Below are 17,850 nucleotides of genomic sequence, written 5' to 3' on the forward strand. Positions count from 1 at the left end.
CCTATAATGTTAATGAGCAAGTGTCTTTTTCCTCAGCACACCCTGTGCAGGCATAAATTTTGTAAGGATAAGGTTTGCCCAGCTCCTCCTTTCTAGTACTATTCAGCTTGTGTCACCTGATTTCTTCCCCAAGAATCTCCCTGGTTTTATCCTCTTTTCTTCTGTTTCTGTTATCTGGATTGTGGCTGATACAGATGAAAATAATAAATATTTTTATTTAACTCCATGGCATCGTGTCATGTTTCTTTAACAAGTTCTTGTCTGTTTTGTATTACAGCTAGTTATAGATCAGTGAGATTTAATATTAGCAGTGTAAGACCATGCTCTTCAGAATTAATGGAAGCCAAGAAAAATAAATACATTCTGATATGTTGGCATTTTAGTTTAATATCTGCTTTTTATTAGTGTGTGCTATTTAGCAAAAACCATTGAAAGGCATGTGTATTTCACTCAGTTACTGCTGGGTTTGGATTTTTTTTTTTTTTCCTCTGAAGAGAATCATATTATGACAGATGTTTCAGGTAGCATCAGATGCTTGATTTAGAAATGTGCTAGGATTATGATCATCTATGAAATCTTTATTAAATGACCCACAAGGAATAGGTCAGAAATTCTAAGATGTGGCACCTTTCCTTGTGCGAACTGAATTCTCCTCTTGCTCCTAGCAGTTGTGGCTCATGTGATCTTGCTGACTCACACTTAAAGTCATTCATGGGGTTATTAAAATTGCTAGCAAATGACCATCTACAGAACTGTTAACTCATACCAGGCAATTATGTTGTATACGGCAGTTAGTTTCAAGTTGAACTTTGAAAAATCAACTAAAATGTACAGAGAAATAAATAAATAATAATTAAAAAAGCTTTAATAGTACTCGTTCGAGTCCACTGCAGTTTTCTTAATGCTGTCTTGTCTAAGTTGAGTAAGAGTGCCAAAAGCTCAGTCTTTTTTCTTGCACTGGGCATCCCTATGCACAATGCTTTTGAGTTAGCAGCTGCTCTGCCCTCTTGGAGAGCTTGTCAGAGGACAAGCATCCTGTCATTCAGAACAGCAAATCGATCTGTCTTTGGAAATTTGTATATAATCCTACACAAATAAGAGAAAAAAATCAGAAAGTTTCCCGCCCCCATCTCTTACAACAATGTAAAAGTTTAATTGGCATTAAGAGGTGCCAAATTCTGTTTTTTTCAAATGGTATAAACTATGCATGCAATGCATAAAATGAGAGACACAAAAAAAGAGAGATAGAGAAAGAGTGACAATTTCTTGGGAGCTTTATTCCTGCCTGAAGTGTGTGGAGGCAAAAATTGGCAAATCAATATGTGGACATTGCAGTCTTCAAATTAGGAGAGAGACTCTTTTGGAGCCACTCAGAGGCTAATCAGAAACCTCGGAAAGTTGCTGTCAAGCTAGTCACAATTTCAAGCCACTGGATCTCTATTGTTTCTTGTGTGCAATGGCTTCTTGCATTTGCCTGGCTGTTTTCAAATTAATTATTAAATGCCATTGAGCCACCTACGGTCTGAATCTCTTGCGTATCTTACAGATCATCTCTTTAATCACTTGAGGTTGTTCAAGAAACATCTTTTTAGGGTTCACGTTCTACCTGCTTTGCAGTGAATTCCCATTCATAACCACATTTCTGGATTGGAATTACCAAACAACAATTAAATCAAAACGAATTCCAGTGGCTTGGGTCTACTACTGCCTTATCCAAACCAAGGAAAGAGGAGGATCTTGCCACCACCTCCAGGTTAAAGTTGTGGGGGCGGACTTTTTTAGCATAGGTATCATCCCAATGACTTTTGTAGTGATTGAGTTTGTTGACCTTGTGGAACATATTAGAGACAAGCATATTTACAAAAGGCGTTTTTTTCAGATGGGTGGGGAAGGGTTGAGTTCTGAATTAGCATAGAAAGCTATTTGCGGCTGAGAGTGAATTTGCATAGAAAGATTGTATGCTGTTTTTCCACAGTAATTACCTGGCTAGATTTGCCAGCTCTTTTTCATCCAGTTGGAAGAATGAATTTTAAGATTAACTTTTTAGGTGACCTTCACTCTTTGCATGAGCTACTTTTAAGATCTGAATCACAGGAGAGAGTTGTTTGGTACTGCTATTGGACTATTTTTATCTACAAAAGTTAAACAGTAACAAATTATGGGAGGAACTCAGCGCAATCAGGGTGTGAAATGCCTGAAGTATTTGTTTAAAATCTGTTAAATCTGTTCCTACCATTATGTTTTTTAATCCCTGTTGCGTATTTAAACAAATGCCACCTGTTTCTGGAACACTATTGTTTCTTGACCCCAAGATATGAGTGATTTTATGCTAGTGCTAGGATCCCGGAGGCTTCGAAACAGCATCTTTACCAAAAAGAGAAGGCTGGCATTCTGTTAGACCAGCCAAGAGCTCTTGTCCTTTCTGTGGAAGGTCAAATGAGACTGACAAAGCAGGAAATAAAATAATGTTGCAATAGGCCTTTATCTGTGCAGAAGGAAAAGAGTAAATAAGATCAACAACACAGGCCTTGTTTTTAATTCTTCTTCAAGATATATATCAGAAGGTTAGAATTTGCATGCTTCTTTCCCTGTTTGCCTTAAGATGTGTATTCAAATGAGAAAAATTAGATTGGGGTGGCTGATGCAGTTACTGTTCTTCCTGTCTGTCCTACCCTTCTTCTGTGGCAGGAGTAGTTGGATGTGAAGCAGGAGATCTCCTGAGTCACTGCAGTTCACATCCTGGTGTGCTAAGGGAGTCTAATATTCATGCTAGTTCATTTTATTAAATTGGACTGCAAACTGTGGTGTCTCAGACTGCCACTTGCTGTTTACAGAAAGAGGCTGAGGCAGGCAGTGGGCAGCAATAGCTTTGGTTCTTCTGGTGCATTCTGCTAAGGAGGTTGGGTGAGTCAACATTCGACCTGAACAGCTGAGTAAACAAGTAGACAACTCCATGCCACTCATGGATTAAGACGCTGTGTCCCTCATTAATAGTTTGATCTTCTGTGCTCTTGTAGGTGCATTCTACGTTATTGTCCTCGTTCCATGCCTTCAACATACCTCTTCTTCCCTCTTTTATTACATAGCTTTGTTCTTTGTAGAGCTGGGCATCCCATTGGAAGTATGAGCGCCTATGGGGAGACAGTCTGAGGACAAGAGAATTGCGTTACAGGCTTGGTTTGAAAATAACTGGTCTGTACTGTAGCTGCATATAATACACTTGTAGTGAAAAGGCGTAACACTTTAGAGTTGTCAAGTTAGTATACCTCTTGAGCAATAGGCACTTGTTTGCAATAACAGGTAGTGGTTTGATCAGCTCAGCTTTGAGATACTCATCTTCAATTTTGAGCAAATAAGATAAAAGATTTTCATTTTCTAAAATCAAAATCCTTAGAGGTTAGAGTTTTAAGCACAGGAAGTCCTTGATCCCTTTGTAGACCACCTAAATTCCACAAAGCAATTATGGCAGACCTAACATGTGTTGAAGTATTTGGTGATATTTTACCTAATTAAAATATTTCACCATTCAAATAATAAATGCACTAGATTTTATAAATCAGAAAAAAGCCAGTATTGATGATTCTCAGCTGCATTCTGAGTACATTGGTTTTCCTTTTACTTCCCCTGTTTCAGCACCTGCAAAGAGCCACACACAAATAAGGTTTGTACAGCTGCAAAGATTGAACTATGAGTATTTTCCCCCTCATTTAGGATGTGCCTCTGAAGAATCAGAGATTGGCAAGCCTGAGATGTAATCATAATTACTTTTAACTCCTCTGTTTGTGGAATGCTGAGATTGAACGTTACTTTTGCAGCTGAAGATGATGTGTGTTGCCCAGTGGTTATTTCCCACATTGCCTTGTTGTTCAACTGTTCAGAAAACTTGAGCATGGAGTAGCAACTGTTTTCTCAGAATGAAAGTTTTACATGGAGAGTGGATTTATATTGTGATTCTTTTTAGTAGGAATGGGGGGGGGTGGTAGGGAGGAAAGCAGGAGATTGAAAGAATCTGTGATTTAACCAGAATCCACCTTTGATTTTATCTATTTCTGAATAGTCCATGGCTTTTAAAGCTATTCTTCCTCTGACAGGCTGTGGATATCAGTTAAATCTGGAGAAGTTTGATCTGTTCAAATCAAAGGTTAATGGTTAATTTAGTTAAGGTAAAGATTAGTTAGATTAAATGGATTTTCACAGTATAGGAACTTAGGCTGTTATTTTCAATGGGTGCCAATTCAAGCTGCTAGGGCTTTGAAGTAAGTCTCCAGAAGTAATTTAAGATCACTTCATACCTGTTGGGCAAAAGCTAATGTATTGACTATTGTTCCCAACACCCTGCTGAGCTATGCAGCTATGGAGTTCAGCCCTAGGACTGCTGTGCATGTGGCTCCATCAGGTGGAAACGGAGGCTGATTTGTCTTTGGCAGATACAATTTTAAACCCTATTTTGTTGTGGCATAGAGATGCCGTATATCTTGATGACCACTTGTCTAAAACTGTTGATTCTTTATTCTGTGAGAACATGATGAAAGTAGATTTGTTGTGGCTAGTCCCAAAAGCCTCCGCTCCTTCACAGAAGTATAGAAGGAAGGAGAGAGACAAGAAAAGTGATTTACTGATTTGTGGAAAGGTTTTGATACAGTGCTCTGTGAGAGCAAGTGACTGCCTGGAAGATCCATTCAGTCACATGTTTCTAACAAAATGGAAGAAATTGCTTAGACCATTTAAAATGTTTCTGCTGTCACTTCAGGATGCTACATTTTGGGAGCGGTGCTGTAGACTATTAATAGTCTAGAGTGGGATTTTTCTACCGCAGCTCTGCTAGTGTTGTATTGAAAAATTGTTGTGTTGAAGAATTCGTGCTGCAGAAGATAGATAAATTTCCAGATCGAATGATATATTTTCAAAATACTTGCTGCTTTTATGGTCAGAACACTAACACTGAGTAGATATACTGCAGCTGCTCTTTTAATAAAGTGTTAAAAGTGTGGTGGTGGTATTTGAATAATTGGTGTGGGTTTGTTTTGTTTCTGTTTTTAGTTACGTGCTGTGGGATAGACAGCCATTATAAATTTTAAAAATCTTTCAGTACTCTAGAGAATGTTTTGCCTTTGTTTGATCCGTTTTGAATTTTCTACTTGTATTTGCTTTGTGAGTTTCTGCATAAGTAGGGCATGGCAATTTACTGATAAGTTGTCAAGTAATTGGTTTTATTTAAATGGTGTAACGTTGCATGTCTTAAGGTTATCTCTCTGAGTATTGTGTCTGAGGAGCTAACAGTGGATCTGGAAATTCTAGATAACCTGACTTTCTTGCAAGTCTTCTTAGTTTGTGTATAAACATGTTGCTTTTTTTGTAGACTTTTGTTGAAAAGGAGTGGAGTGGAAAGTGTACTTGAAAGTATTTGTTTAAGCTTTGTACAAGGCTTATGTTTGCTTAAGTATTTGTGACACAATAGCTGCTTTTTAGAGCAAAGAGGTTTTGTGTATGATACTGTTTGTGCCTGGATTTAGATAGTTACACTGACAAAAGTCTGTTTCAATATAGCTCTGTAATGGGGAAAAGGATTTTTACTTCTAATAGTGGCCTTACGTTTTATGTTTCACGTATGTTTAGAAGAAAACCTTCATAAAATACCTTGCTATATTTGCTCTTTAAGTTGTGCAAGATGAAAATACTTGAGTTAAAATTCCAGTTGCCTAATATGGTATGTACGTATTACAGTGTACTTGCAAACACATCTTGCAAAGCTTTGGGCTTTGATGAAGCTTAGGTCTTGTTTTGTTGTGTTACATGGTTCGCATATTAAGTCTGCACTTTGAGGTACAGGTTTACTGTGGTCAGGCGGGAGGTTCCATTGTTCCAGTGGAACTTGCTGGCCTCTTCTGCTGGTTTGTCTTGCCTTTATAGTATGACAAAACCCAGAAGACTGGTCAGGGGAAATGCTTGCGCTTGGTATATGGCCAGCAAGAGAAGGCCTTTTAAACATCTGTTCATGGGGAACACTCCCTAAAAAAACATACAGGGATTGAATGCCATAAACCAGGGGAGGTGAAGTGGGAGACCGTTTCTGAATATGTCATAGTTGCATTGCTAGTTTTGTCGACTTGGGGAATTTGAAGCACATATTACTATCTCCTGTCCTAATACTTCAAAGAGCCAATAAACTCCAAATTATGATGTAGAGGACAAAATACCATTGTATTTACTCTGAGTTTACAGTGCTTTAACTCAAATGAAGTAGAAAAAAGCCTTGTGTTTTGTTTGTTTACATTTAGTTACATGGATTTCAATAGCTGTGCTCTGATAAAGTTCTCTGCTGGCCAGTATATAGTGCAAGATGTGATCATATTAGGAGAATATGATTCCCAAATTTATAATTTTGTCATTTTTCTTGCTTCCTCATTTGTGTAATTTATTTGCAAAAGTTTTAAACCAGGCATTTTCCAACTCTGTGTCTCTTTGTCTTTTATCATACTTTTCCCTCCTGATGGATGTATAATGCATTTGTTTGGCAGATTTGGATTTATTTTTGTAAGGTATCACATTGATTTTCAAGAATTGGAAAAAAATGGCAGAATATCTTGCCTCACAGTTCAAGGCAGGAATTGCCACAGGAAAAAAAATAATTACCACTGTAACTTGTGCTCCCTGGGAGGATCTAAGTCTTACAGCAATAGTTAATATTTGTTTTTCTTATGGGCATGTCTGTGTTAAGTCAGGATAAACTATCCTTGAAATTGGGTGGATTTTTTTGGGGGGGGATTTATTTTTTAGTTCATCAGAGTTGAAAGTTCAGAGTCTGGATTAGGTAGAAATTGCTTCAAAATCTGAAAGATCATGGTAATAATTGGTAAAACATCATGGATTAAGCCCTTGCAGAGTTTACTTACCAGATTAATCATGGAGCAAATAGTAAGAATGTTCATTTATTGAGTCCTAAATTGCTTCACTTTGTCTGCTCAGGTATGTCTTGATTCTGTCACAGAAGCAGTACAGACCAGACAGAGTTGCCTCTACCTTCGTGTACCTTCTCATGATGGAAGTCTTTAAGGAAATTGGTGGTTATTGGGCCTGTGAATTTAAACCACTGTCTGCTGGCAGAGTTTGCTGTCAATTTGAGAATGTCTGTTGGGGTATTTCCGTGTAATTTGAAAACTTGTACGTTTGAATCTTTGCTTCAGCCCGTGTCTTTTACTATCAGAAGAACATTTCATTGTATTATAGGAAGGTACAAATAGCTTGCTTTTTTTTTTTCTGGTTCTGATGGAGGTTGTGGTAAATGTAAACACAGACTAAAGGAATGCATGAGGTCCTTATTATGGATCCATAAAATCTGTTACCCAGATTAGAGAAGTAAGAGGAACCAAATGCAGGATAAGGCAGCTGATCCAATGTTAATATTCCAAGTTTAAACGAGACTGAAACCCCATGAAGGAATGAACTGTTATCTTGTTATTTTAACTTTTTCCACAATGGAATCTTCTAACATCATTTGTCTTTTGACACCAATACTCAGTTTAAAGTTAAAGCACATCTGACATGCTGTCAGCTTACAAACTGGTATTTACATAAATGCCAAAGCAATATTACCTTAAACCTAAACAACAGAAGGCAGTTGCTCTTTTTCCTCTAATATCTTGGGAATGAAACGCAGAAGAGAATGAAATTGGTAAGAAAAACAGTGGTTTCAAATCCTGCACTCCTGTCCCCTTCTTTTGTCTTCTTTTCTGCTTTCCCAGTAAATATTACTTATGGTGCTGAGCTCAGACTCCCAAACTGAAGTTTCTCCAAAAATGTTTCCACTTGGAAACTGAGGGAAGTGGACCTAGGGTACCAGTAGCAGAGAAAATAGCAGCAGCCAATGAAAAATTAAAATCTGAGCAATAACTGGGAAAATTTAGTAGACATGTATTTGTCCAAATACAGCTTTTCTGAAAATCTGGTTAAGAAAAATGAAATACTGTTTTCTGTAGGAATTGTTGCCTTGCACTACTGTTTTCTTAATTTTATTCCACTGGTGCTCAGCCCGGTCAAATCTTGGTTATGAAATATTTATAAATTGCACGAATTATTTCAATTTGCATGCTAAGGTGTTGATCCTGCAGCTTGTTGCATTTGGGCTAAACTGCAATTCCATTTAAAGCTGTAGATAACTGTACACTTTTAATGTTTTATGGACTTTATTCAGTAGAAAAAAAGGAAGAAAAAGAATTGTTAACAAATCAGTCCAGGTTGTGACAGCGGTAAAAGAAAATCTGTGCTGTATAAATAGGGCTATATTTAAATTCATAGCAAACATCTTGAAAGACAAAGAGTATCAGAGGCTTTGAGAGCCCTATTTCAAGACTGTCCTCCTTTGGTTTTACATTTTGGCTTGTTGAAAACTTGCCATAGCGGTCATGTTTTGAGACATCCAGTTTAGTTACCTGCAGATACACACTAGAGATCCTATGTGGCTTTTTTTTTGACATCGCCAGTTCTTGTTAGGTAGAAAGTACTGAGAAATCAGATTATTGTCTCTTTATTCCAGATACTTGTGGCAGTCGGTCAGTGTTAATCTCAAATTTGTGATTTTTCTCTCTGATCAGGAAACCATTTGTTGTTCCTTTTGTGATACTTTCGTCCCCCATCCCCTGCCTTGTACTTTTTCAATATGGCTTAAAGCCGCAGAAAGAAGTATGGAAAATTTATTTGATGTGTTGTTTTTTTTTTTTTTAAAAAAAAACAACTGCTTGAAATGGCATTTGTGGTAGCAAATAATGCTAGTCATTACAATCTCTGGAAATATGTCTGTGCATTAGTAACTATTTAATAATATGTTTACTTTCATTTTAGAATTGGAAAAGAAAATTTCTTCTCCCAGCACTCATGGATCTTAAGTTTATTTTGCTTTGCTGCTGAACTCTACGAAACAAGTGTTTCCTTATGGAAATTTCCTTAAGGAAATTTCCTTATGGGTCTTAGGCCCATCTTGAATTCTGATTTAGTAACGTATTACTTCCTCGGAAAAACTCCCTTGGAGGCTTTACTTGAAGTTCATGCTCAAGCATGAATTCAGAGCCTGCTATAAGATGCCTGTGCTAGACATGAACAGTTGTGGAGAGGATGTACTGGACTGACCTTCCTGCCAAAGTGTGTAAGGAGCAATGTACAGCACAGTCCTGGCATTTCCCCAGTCAGATCAGGAAGATATGAGGAAATCTGTGTCAGGCTTGCACATTTTTGCCTCCTATGCAGCAAGATCTTGCAAGAATAAATGATGTATTTCTGTATGCGTATTTTTGCCATGCTGGCATTCACGTATCTGAAGATAGTGGTGATATCTGCTTAGAATATTATAGAATGTTGTTTGATGTACTTCAGAGTATTTGAAAATTGCCTATGCATTGTTTAAGACTGTGTCTGTAAGTAAAAGTTAAACCAACAGGCCATTTCACAGAAAAAAAAGTAATTTTTATTGTCTTCTACAGTAACTTTCCATCCTATCTCAGGCTGAACATACCCTTCCAAACTTGGCTTTATGTCTTTAAATTTAGTATCAGTCATACAAAACTACTTCTTGGTTTCATACACATTGCTTTCCTTTTTCCATTAAATATAGATGGCCTCATACCTATTCTAACATCTAGTAGTGCACTGTAACACTACTCTTCAGTATTAAGCTAATTTTTGATAGAGTAGCTTCAATAGTGTCCATAGGCATGCTGTTTTAAGGTGATACATTGTCTACACACGTCTCTAACAAAAACTTCATAAAGGTTAAATACATGGTTTTTCCCCCTATGAACCACAGGGCTGATTTTAATGCAGTAAACCAGAATTCTACCTAGAGCATAAATGAGGCCTATTTGTAATAATGCATTCTAGAAATTCAGATAAATAATTTTTTATCCTTTCTCATTTCTTCCTCATTCACTTAGTCCTACATTAAACTTCAGTTCTCTTTTGATTGTGTGAGTATAGTTGTTTGTGGAGCTGTACCATATTTTTGAAACGATAAGGATAAAAACCCAAATTGAACACATGCATGTTTTGGAAAAAAAAAAAAAAGACATTGTTCATCTACACCATTAAGGTTTAAGATGTTGGCACAGTTAGTTTGCTTCCTTATGAAGCAAATTAATTGAAAAACTTTTCATTTCAGTATAAAGAGGGTGTTTTGGTTGGGTTTGGTTTTTTTTTTATATAAAGTAATGGGAGCTATTTCTCCTGAACAAGGGAAGTTTTGCAGCAAATTATTGCTGGGTTGGGAGCACTCCAGAAAAAACAGCTGGTGATCTGTTTTAATTGTGATGAATGTGACCACAAGCATACAGCCGGGTACATATACGATTGTTTTTACATGTTGGGTGTAGCTTTTCACAGGCATAATTTCCATCATGATGCCAAGTGTATCTTACAAGTCCTTTGAACAGCCTTTAAATAAAAACCAGACAGTAAAACTATTTGGATTTTGTAAGCTAGTATCTACTAATGACTTAGAATAAAGTATTAACGCAGCACTTTGGTTTACTTAAAATGGCCCACCAATAACAATAATGCTTTTTGAAAATAATTAAAAATACCTTCATATTTAACGTTAGGTTACATATTGTATTTTATATTACCAGTATGTTTTCAGATTTTATTTCTTATCAGCACATTCCCTTGACATTTCCTCTTGTAAAATCCTTGACTCATCCTCCCCCCACCCCCCTTTTGTATTTACAAAAGTTTGCTGTAATTCTTCTGTGTCTGTTCTGATTAAAAAGAAGGGGAGGAAAGAAAACCTAAACTATTGCAGCATTAGTGAGAAAAGATTGTGACGCCTGTGCATAAATCCTGGGCTTCCTGGCAGACAGCAGCAGCCTGTCTCTGACTCAAAAGGTTCTGATTTTTAAATCTTCTGGGTTTTAACTGTGCAAAAGCATCTCATATTGTTATTGTTGAAATACTTGTTTCCTGTTGAGAATGGTGAATCTTGAATTAGGTGTGTGTACCCTGTGCCTTGGGTTTGTGCTGAAGTCCTGAGAGGGGGCTGCGTTGTGGAGGGGACTGGCACCCCTGCTGTGCTCTCCAGAGGTGTCGGGGCAAGCTGTCCTGTCCTGTCCCGTCCTGGGAGCTCATGGCTCTGTATCCCTCCCTCTGCTCAGCCCAGCGCCCGAGTGAGGGGGGGCTGTCACCTGCCTGCAGCCAGAGGGGGGCTGTGGGAAAGGAGGGGAGGAGCAGGGAAAAACTTACAGTGGGAAAAGGGGAGCAATGGCTATCTTGCCTTCCCTTTAACACCTCCCGCTGCAGGTTCCAGCACAGATGAAGTTCTCTGGGGACAGACCCTGGCTTTTAATGAGGTCAGACTGAGTGAGGGTTGTATGGGGAGAAGGGTGTAATGACATGAAATATTCAGAAGTACTCAGTGGTATTGTAGGAGAGCTGATGGTGGTAAAGCCTCTTTTGACGTTATGCGGTGCCATTGCAAGGGCAGAAGAACCAGCGGGGTCACCAGAGGCATCCGTGTTGCTGTGCTCTGTTGGTGTACTGGGCATGCATGCATCCTTCGTTACGGTCTGCATTACATGATGCACTTGTTCTCCCCGTGCACCTCCTTGAGCTGGGAAAGGACAGTCTGTGGCTTCGTGGGCATTGACTGGCACAAAAAGGGTGGGTGCAGGTGTTGGACAATGAACAGCGGAGGTGCCATCGCTATTGATACAAAGGTGTCTGCAACAAAAGTGTCTCTAGGATCAGGGGAATGGTTTGTCTTAGTACTGCTGAAGGGTATAGGTTCTGTGTTCTTAGTGAAACTTTGACCTTTCTAATCCCGCCACAAAGGTGAGGCAATGGGGAAGAAATGAAGACAGCTTGAGTCTTTAGCTGAGACACTGTATAGGTGACATTTTATAAGTGCTAAAGATTGAGGAAAATCTTGATTTGCATATTTACAGAACATATTTTTATAGTTTCTTCTCAGTCTGTCCTGGTTTTATTTAATTTCTAAGCGAAAGTTTTGACTTTGAAACTAAAAGCCCTCTGGTTCTGCCTTGAAATTAGGAAGATGAATCAAAACCTTCTCTTACTGGGTAGGTGTGTTTGGTTGTTTGGGTTTTTTTTTTTTTTTTTCCCTCCTTCTCACATCTTCCAGTCATCCTTGTGCCCAGCTTCTGCTTCCTGCTGTTCTTCCTTTTACTGTATTTTCCCTCCTAAAATGCTGAGTGTTGCCTACCAGAGAGGATTTTTTTTTTTTTCTTCACAACTCTATTGCTTTTACTTGCCTGTCCCCCACCCTTTCTATTTGATTTAGATAAAAACCTGTCCATATTTTGGGCTGGGAACTGGCAGTATTTGTGCTTGGCTGATGGAAGGTGTAAACTGTTAACTTCCTCATTGCATATGATGAAGAAAACTTTTTTCATGAACCTTTGTTTTATTAAAGATGGTTTTAATGATGTGTTCAAAAACTTAAGTGAAGAGTACCGTAAGGCTTGATGTGGGTATGGAAAACTTAAGTTTCAGTAGGTTCTGTATCTGCTGACAGATATAGTGCTTGGTGTGGTCATTTATTTTTGAAATAGCTCTGTCATTGTGAGTGACTCCACAGTATAAAAGTGAAAAAAGGAGGGGGAATGGAGTTTTAACGTGTGACTGCAGTAACACATCATCTTGCGGTTAAAAATGACCAATTTCACTGAAATAATCTGGAAACAATTTCGTTTGCTGGCTTTACTAGAAAGTCAGATGCTTTTCTGAAGTGCATCCTAATTCCCTGAATAGGTAATAAAATTCAAGCAGTATGTTTATTTAGTTTATTTGAAAATATTAATATATTTTTTTAATGGTGGGTAAAGGATCACACTGCCATATGTGCAAGAGATGAACTGGTTCTGTCCCGTTTTCTACAGGCAAGGAGAGTTTCTTGTGAAGTTTTCAGGGATATCAGTGTGAAAATAAGAAATAGTTTGGCCATGTATGTTTGGCTCATGGTTTATTTAGTTTTTAGGGTTTTGTAATGGGTACATTGAATGTGCCTACCACTCAACAGACTTTTTATCAGGTAACTTAACCAGTCAGTTCATCATCTATTTCTTTATCTGGTTTTGACAGATGGGCCATTATGAAGTAACTCTAAGAGACTGAGTTAATTCAGTGGATAGCAAACTAAATTTTTGATATCAAGATGTAACTGTGATAAAGGCTGACCTGGTAAGTAACTGAAAGTCAGTAACTGAAAGACACAGCTGGTCGGCCTGAGTCACAGAGTTCAGAACTTTGTGCAGGAGGCCTAGGATTTCTTTTACTGAAAAGGTGGCAAAATGTTCTAGTGTTTGTGTTCTCAGGGAAAAATATTAAAGGAAAAGGCTCAAGACCCATCTGGATGGACATTGGGCTTACCAGGTGTACTTGGACTAAACAAAGAGCTCATGACTAATAACAGGGAAAAAAGAATTTGTCAGCAAAGAATTACTTGGAGGTCAAGGTATGCAGGTATAGCAGTATAGTTGCAAAGAATAGGCTATGTAAGGTCTTGCAGAAGAAATTGGAACAAACAGCGAAGTGTTCTTCAGCTGTAAAAGTTAAGAGCACAAGAAGAATACAAGGATGACTTCTGCAAGGTCCACGTGGGATAAAGGATAAAAATTATTTCGGTATGGTCCAAAAACTAAGGAGCAATTTGTGAATGCTGACAAGACAGTTAAGCTGGGTACTGGTTCCCTCTTGGAAGGTATTGGAACATAGCAGATCCTCTAAAAAATGTGCTTATTTCCTTAAAATTTTCAGGGCATTTTAGAGGGGATGAAGCTGTATTATTGGAGACTGACATATTTTGTAAAAACACTTGAGAAGATGGAAAAACAGAGAAGACGACAAAAGTTCTGTTAGCATACCCTCAGCAGTGTATGTCAGTGAACTGTGAAGACTTTTTCAAGCCTGTTCTTTTGAGAAATTCTTTAAGTTTTGTTTCCATTTTTTTTCTCTTTCAAAGATGATTTAGATTGCCTCAAGATTGTTTTGAGAAGCTGTAGGATTTATGAATCTGCTTTCTGAGATCAGTGCTTTAAACCACGAAATTCAGCATCCTGTCATTGGCAGCAATTACTGCCAGATGCATCAGGAGAAAGTAAAAAGAGCTATTTAGCTCTCTTCACATTATTCTTCTCTTGCATTTTGTCTGTGGAACTGTGATGCTGAATTCTGAATAACCCATATGCCCTTCAGAAAGTAATATAAATGGAAAGACAGACTTTTCTAGAGAGATTGGCACCATTTCCTTACATGAGAATGAAACCTTAAGCGTTTTTGGAATGTTTTCCCTTTCTTGCCCTCTTTTATGGGTTAATACTTTTATTATGTTTCTGTTGATGTCTGCTATAGCCCTTTCACTTATATTTGAAGGCAGCGTTAAGCAAAGACTCTCTCACAGTTTTAACAGAATTCAAAGCTTGGCTTATAAATCAATCATCGGTTCTTGTCACCTGAGAGCTTGTAGCTGTAAAACATAAAGCCAAAGAGCTGCTAAACCTAAACTATTGGCATAAGTAACAGTTTCTTCTAAAATGATGACTTTCAAATTTTTACCTGAACATTTTTCATAGTTCTTGCAAATATTTATTGTTGCACTTTAATAGGAGAAATTAAATGTTTTTTTTTCTTTGCAGTGTCTTTCTGCTCCTATTGTGCTAATGTAAATTTTGTGGATGACTGTAGAATTCCTTGTTTTGAGACTGATCCTTGCATATTTCAGGAAAATCAGTTCGCTATATTCCATTTAAATATTTGTGATATGAGTCTTAAGACTGAGGTTCTTCTCCTTTGTTTTTTTTACCTGCTCTTGACCTGCTGCTTGCTTCAGTCTGTGCCTCATTTAATGACTACTGATTTCAGTGAAGTACCATATAAGAATAGAGTCTTACAAATACAGCTTCAATCCAAGTAGTGGACTCATCTGGTCTTAAAATGTCATTTTCACTAAGATGTTCTTTTTCTTTGTTTTCTTTTCAGCCCAGTCACTGAAAGAGTTTGCTCGGCTCCTGATTGCTGTTGAAGAGGAGAGGAGACGACTGGTAAGTTTGCTGGCAATAATATGTTACATTGGGCCTCTTTTTGTATATAATAGTACACTTTTCTACTATTCCTCCTGAAGTGCTGTTTTTATTTTTCTTATTTGTGTGGTAGATATTAAGTATTTCATAAGAATCACTTGAGATTCTGCAAAAGCAGAAATGTGCTAGTACAGACTGCAACACTTTTTAATGGAGTGTCCAGCCAAATACTTTTGCATTGATTTAAAAACTGTTCTATCACAAGTTCCTCCCTCCCTGCTCCCCACCCCAAATTAACATTTGAATGCTGCTTTCCTTTCCCCCATCTTCTCTTATTAGTCACAAGGTAAAGCAGTAAACTGTAAACAAATAGCTTATAGTGGAAATGTATATTGGTATTTATATATAATGAAGTACTTTTTGACTGTTGTCCAGTGAATGTATACCAGTAATCGAAGAATATGATAAATAAGTTGTAAGAAGAGAAACCAAATTCATCACCCCTAAGAAACTCTTGCAGAATATTATAGTTCAGACTTGTCAGGTTTGTCCTTTGTTATGGTATTCTTATTCCCTTTGGTTCCATACTGACAGATACACAGTATGCTTTCATTTGTATTTCTATTCAGATGTAACTTGGTTAAAGGAGTTTGAAGTGTATTCTTGTACAGGTATTTTTTAAAAAAAAATTCCACATAAGCAGTGAAACTACTTTTTTTGCTTCCTTGGAAGTCGGTCATGAATAAAGAAATGAGGCAAGGATTAACCTCAGTAGGGTTTTTTTAAAATACTGTGAAAGTTTAACTAACTCATATCTATCCAATGACTATGTTGGTCCTGGTTTTCCTTCCTCTTTTGAGTACTTAGGGAGGTGAAGAAAAGGATTTTCTGATTCAGATTGGAAGAATTTTATTAATCCAGGAGGAGGTTTACATAGGGTTCTGTTATTCCTGGGAGTGAATGACCATAGAATTGGTCTCCCGCTATTTCTGTTTATGTTAAAATATTTTAAAGTGGCAAAATCATAAGCACTCATGTGGTGCAGTTCCATAGTTAATATCACCTAAACCTACAAAAGTGCAAAATATTTGCTTCATGCTCAGTACTTTTTCCTGGGTAGATGGAAGAGTGAGGTGACTGCTTGGTACTTAACACCTTAAAAGATGTTTACCAGAACACTTACTAATTATTTAGTTAAACAATGTTGCATATTAATAACTTTCCAGTTTTCCAGTGTAAAGTTTATTGTGAGCTAATTTTAGAAAAAGCAATGAATGGGTGAAGGTTTTATTTTTCAAACTGGTAAGTCTTTCATAATATGTATACATAATTTCCCTTTTTTTTTTTTAACCCTCAGAGGAGACAATCCTTTTTTTCACTTGTAGAAGTTTCTGACCTCTCTATGGTTTTGAATTTGATCTTCCCATATAACGTTTTACTTTGTATCTTGTAGGACGGCCTTCAGAGTAAATAGGGGAAGGAAGCATTAATTAAGTGATGAAAAAAGACCAGTCAGCTAGAGAGATACTTGCTGTTCTGTTTCAGTATGACTTCAGTGGGAATGCATGGGTTGTATGGCTGAGTGTGGTGGGCTGACCCTGGCTGCAGGCCAGCTGCCCGCCGAAGCTGCTGTACCGTTTGTTCCCTTCCCCAGCCCCGCATGGGGAGAGGAAATAAAATGAAGGGCTCATGGGTCGAGGTAAGGGCAGGGAGATTGTTCAGCACCGTCACGGGCAAAACAGTCTGGACATGGGGAAATCAGCTTAATTTGTTACGAATCAAAACAGAGTAGGATAATGAGAAATAAAACCAAATCTTAAAAACATCTTTCCCCTCCCCCTTCCTTCTTCCCAGGCTCAACTTTGCTCATGATTCTTCTGTCCTCTTAGCCCCCAGTGGAGCAGGGGATGGGGAATGGGGCTGTGGTCAGTCCCTGCCGCTCCTTTCTCCTCGCGGGGAGGCTCCTCACACTCTGCCCCTGCTCCAGCCCTGGTGCCCTTCCAGAGGGCGCAGCCCCTCAGGCCCGGCCGGCTCCAGCCCCCCCGGGGGCACCGGCCCTGCCCGCAGCCCGGCCCCGGCCCGGGCTCCTCCCCGCGGGGCCACGGGCCCTGCCCGGAGCCGGCTCCAGCGCGGCCCCCGCGGGTCACAGCCCCCCGCGGGCACCCCCTGCCCCGGGCTGCGGGGGGGAGCTGCTCCCCCGCGGGCTCCGTGGGCTGAGGGGCACAGCCTGCCCCGCCGGGGGCTGCCCTGCCCTGCCCTGCCCTGCCCTTCCCCGCGGGCTGCCGGGGAGCCTCTGCTGCGGCGCCCGGAGCCCCCCCGGCCTCCTCCTGCCCGGCCCGGCCCGGCCCTGCCCCGGGGGCTGCGGGGCTGCTGCTCGCCCCTCCCGGCCCCCCCTCGCTCCCGCCGCTGTTCCCCCCCGCGGGGGTTTTTCCCCTTCTCAGCCCCTTCTCCCCGCGGCGCTGCCCCCGCGGCTGCGGGGCTCGGCCTCGGCCAGCGGCGGGCCCGGCCTGGAGCCGGGGGGCAGCGGCTCTGCCGGCCGGGGGGAGCTGCCCGCAGCGGCGCGCACCGGCCGGCCCCGGCCCCAGCGCCTGGGCACGCGGCCCCGGCACAGCACTGAGCTGTTGGATGCCATTGCAGGGTTAGAGACTTGGGTGAGATTTCAATCTCACAGGAGAATACTTTACAAATGGCTCTAAATTTAGTAGAATGCAGCCATCAAATCACTGTAAAGAAAGTGGCTAGTAGTATTCACGTGTGGAGAAGCTGCTTTTGATAGGGTATCATTTGCATCATCTTTTTGCTGAGTTTGAAATAACCCCGTTCTGTTTGTTTT

General features: G+C 39.6%; 1 protein-coding gene across 1 annotated transcript in view; it reads left to right on the forward strand.

Annotated features, from left to right (window-relative positions):
• The window catches only part of ARHGAP42 (Rho GTPase activating protein 42), a 162,154-nt gene that overhangs the window by 37,506 nt on the left and 106,798 nt on the right, over positions 1 to 17,850 (forward strand). The window contains exon 3 of the mRNA XM_037377096.1: positions 14,977 to 15,038. Coding sequence (XP_037232993.1) covers positions 14,977 to 15,038 — 62 coding nt within the window. The remainder of the gene's footprint in view (positions 1 to 14,976; positions 15,039 to 17,850) is intronic.

This window comes from Falco rusticolus, chromosome 2 (genome assembly GCF_015220075.1).
Source record: "Falco rusticolus isolate bFalRus1 chromosome 2, bFalRus1.pri, whole genome shotgun sequence".
NCBI lineage: Eukaryota > Metazoa > Chordata > Aves > Falconiformes > Falconidae > Falco > Falco rusticolus.